Raw genomic sequence first — 10980 nt, 5'->3', positions numbered from 1 at the left:
TTTTTAATTTAAATTTTTGCATCCGCGGCTAAGAGGAATGTAATCAAAATTTTACTTTTTTTTTACACTATAAATTTTTTTTTCATTAATACAAATATATATTACATTTATTAAGGCTCGTAGGGTTATAATAGAGGGAGGGTTACAGATACTAAAAGCCCAAAAAAGAAAAACCAAACCATAAAAATCAAAATCTAACTCAAACCAAAAGCAAATCCCAATACAACCATCTAAACAAAAGTAAATAAATCAAATCAAATCAAAAGCAACAATCCAAATCTTGTCTACTGACATCCGCTACTAACTTTTCTAAAAATTGAAACACTGCCATAGTCGTCGACCGCTTGAATTGAGAAGAGCAGTACTCGAACCAAATACAACAAAACCAAAGACATACAAAATCTAGAAAATCGAAGAAAACCAACTAAAACACAAGTAACAAAAGTATAGAGAATAGACTAGAAGACCAAGAAAATGCAAATAACAAGCAAAGCCAAATAGGCACTCGGCACCAAAAGAAAAGTTTCAATCCATCAAAATCATTGCATAAGGAGGCGACGCTATAGGTATCACAACAAGCAAAAACCTCCCTAGACGCCGGACCGGAGCACCCTCAAATAAGTTTACCAACATTATTCTCGCTGAAAAAGCTAAAAACCTGCAATAATAAACAAAAAAACAACAAATAAAAGAAAATGAGCCATCAACTCGCCCACTCGGCGAGAGAGAACCAAAGAGGCTAGAGCTCAAAAATCAAAACCAAAGATCTTCCCTACTCGAAGGTAAGAAATAAACTACTAACACAAAACTGTTACAAAACCACCATAGAAAAAGTCTATTGAAAAGAAAACTCCACCCCGACGACTAGACGACTACTCATTGACTGCAACCACGATGCTCGCGCCTATTCCTTTGCCTTTTTCCTTTCTCTCATTTCTCTTAAATTTTTTTTGCATTATAAAGTTGATATTTTAATTGTTGAAATGCTAATAATGAATGGAAAATAAATTATACATGGAAATTTGTTATTATTTTAGTATTAGAAATTAAATGAATGGCACTTGCTATGCTTGGATGTACTTGATGATGTCCATTGCATTTGTAGTAGAATTTTTTTAGTATGATATTTTTTTTCTCAAAAATAATAAACTTTATTAAACTAGTCCGATAAAGATCTAAAGATACATAAAAAATTTAAGGTGAACTGAAGTATAAAATAAAGAAAGAGTTCCTAAGGCTCAAGATAAAAGCCCACATAAAACACTTAACCCTAAAAACCCAAGACCCAACAACTTAGAAAACAACCTGGCCAACACTAAAAAGAAAATAATGATCACGCTGCCACCCTTTTTCTGTGAGACTAGCGACCGCCGATATGCTAGCTTTACACTTTAAGAAAGCTTCACTCTTTTCGCAGAAGACACACGCTAAAAATAACCAAATGATGAACAAAGAGGAAAGACAATAGGAGGTACCAATAGGATTAGAAACCTTCAGAGCAAGGAGGACACCCTAATCAGACTAATGAGACATACATACAAGACCAGATCAAAAGAAAATGAAGCATTGGACGCCTAAGAAAGGAAAGGTCGAACTTTCACAATCGAATATGACCTTCATGTCTAAAGCATGAGAGAAAATCTTCTAGATTTTAAACAGCGAGAAGAAAGCATGAGATTGCATTAGAAGCAAATTACCATTGCATTCATTGTCTTCAACCGCCATTTATCCTTCAAAAACACTGATCTAGAATGTAAAAATCTACATATACAAAAGAAGAAAAAACTAAAAAAACCAAACAGATAAAAGGCAAGCTAGAAGAACACCTCCAACAATTTAAAATTTGCTTGCTAGAAAACATAGGAGACTACAAAACTATATATATGAATATTTTTTACTCTGATTCCATGTCAATGACCATGATTATTATAAAAAAAATCAAATATATAATTTGGCTTTTCATTTTATGTTAAAAATTAGTTTACACGCTAACTTTTTTGTTATTTACATTTAATGTTTAAATTTTATATAAAATATAATTATTTAACTTTTAAAAGTTACAAAATATAACTATTAAATCCTTTAATTTTATAAAATATAATTATACTTAAAAAATTTTAAGTTGATGTAACTCACATTTCAATATAAAAATTAAATAGTTAATTTTTACAAAAAAAATTAAATATTAAAAATTAAAAAAAATTAAAATATTAATTAACTTTTTATATAAAAATTAAAAATCACATTATATATTTTAAAAAAATAAGACCAAAATGATTAGACATATATTTACGTAAATTAATTTATAAATTACACATTATCTAAAATTATATTAAATTACATTAAAGATTATACGATTTTATATATATATATATCTAATATTTTAACCACAGCATATTAAATAATTTTTAATCTGAGATGCATATAATTACAAAATTTTGTAAAATAATAGTTTTTTTTTGGCATTTATCTCAAAATAATTTATTTTCAGTGTGAACAGAGAATGTATGTCCTTTTTTGGGCTTTGGAGATTGGGCCCATTCAAGGGCATCCTTCCCATGGTCAATCAGCCGACCCCACCAACTTTTCCCTACAAAAGGCTGAAACAGCCCCAGCGTAAAGGCAAATCCACCGTTTCCTGCAAGAGGAAACCAGAAAACAAGAAGCAAATGGGCAAAGAAAATCAGTACTGGCTTCTCAAAACTGAGCCAGGAGAGTGGTCATGGGAAGACCAAGCTTCCAATGGAGGCATGACCAACTGGGATGGCGTCAAAAACAAGCAAGCCCAGAAACACCTCAAGGCCATGAAACTTAATGACCTCTGCTTCTTCTACCACTCCGGTGCCAGCGCTCGTCGCGTTGTTGGTGTAGTGTCTGTAGTGAAAGAGTGGTATCAGTCTGGTGAGCATGAGGTAGTGGTGGATGTTCAGGCAATTGGGGAGATGAGGAGGCCAGTGGACTTGAAGGAAATGAAGGACAACGATAAGTTGAAGGGTCTAACTTTGTTTAGACAACCTAGGTTGTCTGTTGTGCCTATTTCGAAGGAGGTTTGGGACATCGTTTGTGAATTGGGAGGTGGGTATGAAGGAGATGGGAATGCTGCTGATGGTGATGATGATGAGGAGGAGGATGACAATGGAGGAGAAGATTAGATTCTAGTGGATTTTGGGTTTTTTAATGTAATGTATGGATCCCTTGTAGTGTAATAGCATTAGCTAGTGAATGTGGGAGGGATCAGATGGTGCAAACTTGCAAATATTATGTGTTTGTTTTTTTGTCTGTATGAAAAAATATATGAAATGAAGTCTATGAATTTCATTTTCGTTGGCTAATTGTTTATGTTTTTATTACATCAGTGGATTATCAGGGTCCCAAAACTAGTGCATTTGCTAAGAAAGAGAGCCCTTCTATGCACAACACTTAACTCGCTTACACGACGTGTCGTGTTAACGCAAACACACAAAAGAGAACCTTTAAACCTCAAAACAAACAGTGAAGGAGGGAGCTGTCTCTGGGTAGACACAGAAGACGTGACGAGAGGTAACTTTTGTGGGTTGGTTTTTGGGAAATGCAAAGGCATCTCCTATTACCAATACAAATTCGTTTTGCTGAGTTCTTGACTCGTCAATGGCTTAAACCTTCACGCCTCCGTGCATTCTCTTGTTTATCTGATTACTCGAATCAATCCCGTGGCAGCCTCCTTCGCTTCTTTCTCCGATGTTCTTCCTTCTTCCAAAGTACTCTCTTTTCTCTCAATGCAAACTTCATTTTTATTTTGGGTTTCCTGCTATATGTTGAATTGGGAATTGATTATTTAGATTAAACTAAACTTTGATTCTAGTTAATGTGATTTTTTAGTGGATTTCTTGTTTCTGATATATGTCTTTGGCCTTTAAGCATTTGGTGCAATTTTGAGTACTCAAATGTATGAACTGTTTTGCTATCTTCTTTTATTTTATTAGGTGATTATGGGGTTTCATTGTCTTAAGGAGTTGAGAATCACTGTTCTCTTGGGAATTATTCAAAGGTCTAGCTAATCAAAATTTAATTATCTGAAAAATGAGTTTTAGATCGATTCTGAACTTTGGTTATTGCATCAAACTGTGTTCCAATGAATGATTGTCCGTTTAAATCCATAACTAGGAAATCAAATTGTTTTCTGCATATTAGAAGCCACATGAATCAAGTACATGATGTTAATATGAGTATCAATGATGGAATCAATGAAAAGGCCACTGGCAGAGTGGAATGGTGTCGGATGGATGTGCTGCCATATTCACTATTAAGAAATGGAAGCTTTGCTTGATAAACTCTATATAACATGGATTTACTGGATATGCTTTACTCTTCTGCGGCTAATCAATGATAAAATCAAATAGTTCAGTGAAAGGGAAAACTTTGGTTAGATAAATTAGGTATGCCAAGTTTTTGTTTAATTTAAGTAAAATTTTCATGCTGGTTCAAGTTAAATAATCCAACATAGGCACATAGCATATTCAGTCTACAAAATTCCAGTCTTTTTGGTTGTACTACTTTTTGATGGCCACAGTTCTCTATGTACCATTGGTTATTTTTTTCACTTGTCATAGAAGATCAAATGTATTGTCAATTTAAAGTTTAAACACTTAAGCTTATTCATATTTGATAGCTAGTTGTGTTTGATATTTCAGCAACACTGGGTCAGAGAGTATAACATAACAAACCTTGATGTGTATGGCATTGTTTTCCATAACTATGCATGGTGGTGTTGTCTGTGTACAAGATGATCAGTTCTGGCATATGACTAAAGTTTTAAGGTTGAGCATGAATAGTAGGTATCTTAATCATTATTTCTTTTGAGTGTTATCTTGAACACGCACATGCATATAGGTATAGGCAATCAGATCAGATTTGTTGTATCTATGACATTATTGGCTTTATGACATTATTGGCTTTATCCTGGGAGTGTCTTAATGAATAACATGGGTGCCTTTTTTTTCCTTGATGCAAGGAAAGAAAAAGTCATTTCAACTCTCTCTCTCTCTGACACGCACACAATCGTGCGTGCATGGAGTTAATAAAGAGCACATTTGTTGTATCTGTGACCTTGTCTGGCTTCCTTGTATGGGTGACTTCATGAGAGGTGCGTGTGCTATTATTTTTTCGATGTAATAAAAGAATGTAGTTTTCCTGTTGCTTATATCCAATAATTCATTGGTGTGGTCATTCATTTAGACATTCTCTTTTAATTCAGTGCTCTGATTGTTTTATCAAGTTCTATTGTGCTTTCAATGGGGAAAATTTGAATTTTCTTCCTTCTCTACAAAATTCATCATTTTAAAAGAGATTAGTTTATCTGGGTGTTTTTTGCTCATGGTGATAATTCTCTGACCATGCTGCTACCGATATTTCTAAAGCTTTGATATTTGTGTTAGGGATGGTTGGATGGTGGCTGTTCAAATGCTCAAGTAATCCTTATTGTTTTTGCTTTTTCTTTTTTCTCCTTCTTTCTCGTCTTCTTTTTAATTTTGTTAATGTATGCACTGACATAGTTGCATTGTTGGTTTGGAAGTTCATATGGCACATTGGCATGGCACCTCAAGCCTAAATATTTTGTCTTTATAATTAGATTTTCTTTAAATAGCTTTAATGTTGGAATACAAGTTTAATGTGCTACTTTATTAAAACATAATGTGAAGAACTAATATTAGTCTGGCAAATGATATTATTTAGTGGTTTGAAACTTAAGTTCAAATTTTCGTTTTTATGGATTGGAAATTGAAATTCATGTAAATATAATAGGGATATTGTTTCTCCAAGGTTTTAGAATTTGGAAATTACATACAATATCATGTAGAAAGAGATCAAGCATGCTTTTAGTCAAAATGTTTATAATTTTCCAATCAATGAAATGCAAGGGCAGAGCTCTTCAATGGGAAAGGAGGTCTGCTAGAAGGGTGCATTCAGAGAATTGGCCGTACTTCATTTTATTTTCCGGCAGTAGAAGATCCAAAGTTAGTTCTTCCTGATGCTGCAAAGTGGCATGTATTTGCAGCATTTGGTGAGCTTTAGTAAACTTTGTTTCATTTAAGTCGTTAGATTCTTTCAAGCATGTGTGTCTCATAAATTGATCAATTGTTTTCCTCTTTAGGTACTCTAAGCGGTGGTCAAGCTCACTGGCTTGTTCATAAATGCACTGTATGTCTAACATCATACGAGAAAATTTTATGGTTTAAAGTTAAATCATTTTATCCCTCTTTCTTCGTAATTGCTAAGCTACCATTTATCCTTTCCCAGGTTTGGGGGCTTCTCAGAAAACTGAGTAGACAGGTTGCAGCATGTCATTCTAGCAGCAACTAAACAACATATAAAAGAAAAATAGTGAACTCTCTGTGCACAGTTTAATGTTGTCCTTTTAAAGTTTTTAGTACTTAATGCAGATCAGTTCATTTGTGGCTCACTAATTTGAAACTGTTCATTAAGCTTTGTCTTTTCTTTTTTACCATTTATTTCATGCATATCTGTGTACTAGGTCAATGGCTCCATATTAGTTGAATTAGGAAAGGTTTGATCCGGCCTATCTTACTAGCTTTATGGTGTGTTAAATTAGAGATTTAAGGGCTTGTAATTCACGGAAAGGTAGTCATCCTGGAGGGGCTTATCTCATTGATGTTTGAGGGCAAAAGATCTGTCATTTCTGGCTGGAATAACTGGCTCTGTTCTAGGAACTTTGGGCAGCAGGAGAATCCAGGGTTTTTAAGCATTCAATGGGTACCTAACACAGGGAAATTTCTGAATAAGCATTAAGGGTTCTAGAGTTTTGGTAGCGTATCAATGGCTAGAAGTTTAAGTAGGAATAAGTTTTGGCTCTGCATTGTTTTCTGTGCACTGTGTGGCAAATAGTAGCTTAGGGCTTTAGCAATAGCTAGAGACAAAGAAAGAGGAAGAAAAAGAGGACCTCACATAAGCTAAATTACTACAGTTTTGAACAATAATCAACTCTAAGAACTAAATATGCACTGGGTTGTTTAAATAATCTTTATAAATCTTAATGACAGTAGGATTTACAAAGATCTGAGTTAGATAAATTCCATAAACATAAGTAAAGCTAATTAATCATTGAGCTTTTATCTTGGAAAGTGCAGATGTATAAGGAATGCGATCCATAATTAGCGTTTAGATATTTTTAGGCCATGGCAAAGTAAAGGATCTAGAAGTGATTGTGCAACAAATATTCTAGAAATTAACAAGATAAGTACAGATTAACTTCTTTATTCTTTCATATGGTACTATTATGCAAAATGAAAGCATTTTTCACCTAGAAAATCAAGGGAAACAATCACAAGAGTAAGTTAACAATCAAAGTCAAGCGCATATCTGCACAGGAAAGGCTGGGCTAGGCTTGGCTCAAGGCCTCGAGTGAAAATATATTGCCCAAGGCTGGATTTTTTCTGGTTGGTTGGGTCCGTCTCTGGCCAGCTGATCTCCAGGCTGATGTCATATCAGTCTTAACTCTTAACCATGTAATATAGACATCATTAAATGCTACAATATGTACTCTTCCCATGAATGTGCAAAACAATGTTTAATTGTTGAAGAAAAAAATCCATGTTTCTTGTTACATAGCTTGCTTATTGAAAGCTATCTTTTCTGGCAGCAGCCGAAGCTGCTCCTCTTGTTAGTGTATTGGCCTCATCAAGGAAAGAATCACGCGGACGGATAATAGTGGGACAGGAAGGAGGTTAGCATGAACCCTATGTTAGTGCCTATTCTTGCAATTTTCTTTTTTTGCATTTCGGCTTCTGTTCTTTTCTCATTTTGAATGATTTGTTAACATAAAATATGTGTAACTAGTGTTAAATGTCATCATTTTATTTTTTAGGCCATTCTCCATTGAGTCAGTCTTGGTATTTAAGATTTGTCGTACTCGTACTCTCTTTTTGAGAACATGAAAAGTAAAGAGGAAAGCAAAAAGGTGGGGCAAAATATGAGAGGAAAGTGGCAGTCGTATGTTTGGAAAGAGAGGAAATGTCTAATGAAAGAAAATAAACAGATTCTTTTTTTCTTTGGATCCACATTGTTTTAATCTTTCCAAAGAGAAATGGAAAACAAGTGGTGAGAAAGAAATGGAGGAATCCTTGCTTTTATTTTCCTTCCATCCAAATAAGAGTCGTGAAAATAAGTGAAGTAAATTTCCTCTTACTTTCCTGCTCAACTTTCTTTCCTCCCTCACTTTACTTCCGAAACAGTGTGTTTAAGAATGGTGGGTCTTCTTTATTGCATACTATTGATATTACTGAATTTGAAATTGTTTCTCGTACCCCTTATATGGAATAAATTATTCGCAAGAAAGAATTCATCTAAATTCTCCCATGATCATGCATGATTTTCTTTTTTTTTTTTTCCAATAAAGTTTTTTTTTTTGTAAGTTAAGAAGAATTAAATTCTTTCTTTCATTCTAAACATGAGAACTAAAAAAATAAATCAATTAAATTAAATTCTTGCAACTTTCTTAATTCCAAATAGGAGGATATAGTTTACTTTAGAAGGATTAATTAGGAATTAGGAAGGAAAACCTCGTCTAATTGGTGTTGTAAACTATAATTATCCGTGTAATTAAAAGTATAGTTTTTAGTCTTCTAATATAGATTTGGGGCAGCAAGGACCAGTTTTGGGACATGATTCTTGCCCATTTAGTACTTAATTATTTACTAGAATGGGATCTTTGGTTTTGGTTTTTTCCCCCTTTTCTTGGACATTATTGGATATACCATTCGAATGCACTATTCTCAGTATAGAAGGCTTATGTTTGATATTTGGATTTCTTCTTGTACATATTATTTAGGATTATGGTCCTAAATAAACACGTAGACGGTCTAGCATATATTCTCATTGATGGCTTTTTTGTACATGCAAATTATTGTCTATTACGAGTCCCGAGGTCACCTTTTCCTCTTGGGATCCTATTGTTGGCATAATAGTAGATGAATCAACATTTACTATTCTTCTCCTAAATTGGTAGTTTGTCCAAGGTTAGAGATTTGAGGTTTTATATTTATGTTTGTGTTTACTTGGTTCTATATGGATACCACTGCTCACATATATCAACATTCTGATTTTCTTGACTTTTAACTTGTATATCGTGTCTAATACATTACAATTCTAGCTTACATTTCCTGTCAATCTATATACCCTCCGTTCGGAATCAAGAATTTTGTAAGAATTTAATTCAATTGAATTCTTTTCTTGCAAAATTCTTGTTTGAAATAAAAGAAATCAAAATTTTTTAACTTGAAAAATTTTCATTATACATGGGGATGAAATCATGAATGATTTTGCAAGAATTCGTTTTAATTCTTTTCTTGCAAAATCATTCATGCCAAACGAAGGGATAATGTTGGAAATAAAGTAAATTATGGTGTAACAGTGCTTCAGACCTCACAGAGAGAAAGATTTATATGACGATGGAAGCAGGTGCTACAGCTGTTGGTATTGGACCACTTCGTCTGCATATTGAAACGGCAACAATGGCACTTTTGGCAACTCCGATGTTATGGTCTGATCCTCAGCAATTGTCTGACCTACATACATTTACAGGTAAGACTTGTTTCAAATTTTGTATCTCACACTTCTCCCATTATCTGTCAGATTCAGATATAATTCGAGGAAATGGCTTATAAGAACTAGGAGATGCTTGCTTTAGTTTAGGGTTACGAGTACGGACACAACAAATTATGCTGCGCAAGAAACACAGATAAAGAAATGAATTACAAAATTTCAAACTTATCTTTTGTTCTCGGTCCTATTTTTCAAAGGAAAAAACAGCTAGATTTATTCATTGATAGAAATAAAAAATAGGTCTTAAGGACAAAATTCTGGTATTTTTGTTTTTACTGTCTAAATGTTTAGTTCTTTTAGTTGCAGCATAAAATTTGCATTTCATTTGTGATGAACAACTTTGCTGCCTGCTTTTTAGTTTGCACTATTAAGTACTCAGATAATCGTATCTTCGAAGTGTTGCGAATGAAAATCCCACGTTGGAAATAAATGAAGATGAAACGGTGAATATAAATGATTGGATTGCGAACATTTTGATACGCAAAGCAACTCGATCATTTATATAAGTCTATATTCTCATTGTTCTCTCTAAATTTAACATGAAGTTTGTGTCAAACTAAAACTTGGAAAGAGGAAGTTTTCTCAATCTTGGAAATGAGACCATTCAAAGGTGAAAGGTCCACTTTTGACAGAACTATTTTAAAATTTCAGTGACTTGCTCAGGCAAGAAATATGGATATTATGGCAAATTTGCAAAGAAATGTCAAACTAAAACATCAATTTCTTTTTTTATTTTTGGAAATTAAGATGAATTTTGTTCAACTATGATAACTATGACTACACCAAACATTGATGCTGTTCAAAACTTTCAGGTCTGAGCTCATTTGAATTTCCCATTTCTGCTGTAATATTAAACTGCATCAGCATTTCCAATCTGATAATTTTATGCAACTCTTCAGTAAAACCAAGTAATTTTCACATTGACTAGTGTGTTCATTGTACTTCAAACACCTTCTTATAATATGACATGCAGTTTTTTTTTTTTTTTTTTTTTTTGGTTTCGTCTTGATGTTGGCAATGATGGAGTTCCCCTTGTTTAGAAACTGTACTGTTCATAATCTCTTCATTTGGAATGATTTATTTTGTAAACAAGGAATTCAAATGAATTCTTGTAAAATCGTACAATATTTCAATTTCTTTTGAAATAAATAATTTTTAAGCAGAAAAGAATTGAATTTTTTCATTTCAAATTTTTAAAAAATAAATCAATTAAATTAAATTTTTGCGAAATTAACAAAAGGAATGTGCATGATTTTCAAACTGCAAATTTCTGATGTATGACATTTTTTTTTTGGGTCGATCTTGTTTTACTTGATAAATTATGGTTTAGTTTCAGGGTGATTTTTGTTTGTTATTTTCTTTTCTTTTCTTTTCTTTTGCAAA

General features: G+C 33.2%; 1 protein-coding gene across 1 annotated transcript; it reads left to right on the top strand.

The window, feature by feature from the left end:
• The first annotated feature begins 2614 nt into the window (after positions 1–2614).
• Positions 2615–3332, top strand: LOC110625126 (thymocyte nuclear protein 1). Its single transcript, XM_021770670.2, has one exon. It carries the CDS (start codon positions 2670–2672, stop codon positions 3150–3152), a length of 483 nt encoding a protein of 160 aa, XP_021626362.1. The 5' UTR covers positions 2615–2669; the 3' UTR covers positions 3153–3332.
• The last annotated feature ends 7648 nt before the right edge of the window (positions 3333–10980 follow it).

This window comes from Manihot esculenta, chromosome 10 (assembly GCF_001659605.2).
Source record: "Manihot esculenta cultivar AM560-2 chromosome 10, M.esculenta_v8, whole genome shotgun sequence".
Taxonomy (NCBI): Eukaryota; Viridiplantae; Streptophyta; class Magnoliopsida; order Malpighiales; family Euphorbiaceae; genus Manihot; species Manihot esculenta.
The sequence above is the reverse complement of the archived record's forward strand: the minus strand, read 5'-3'. Positions and strand labels throughout refer to the sequence as shown.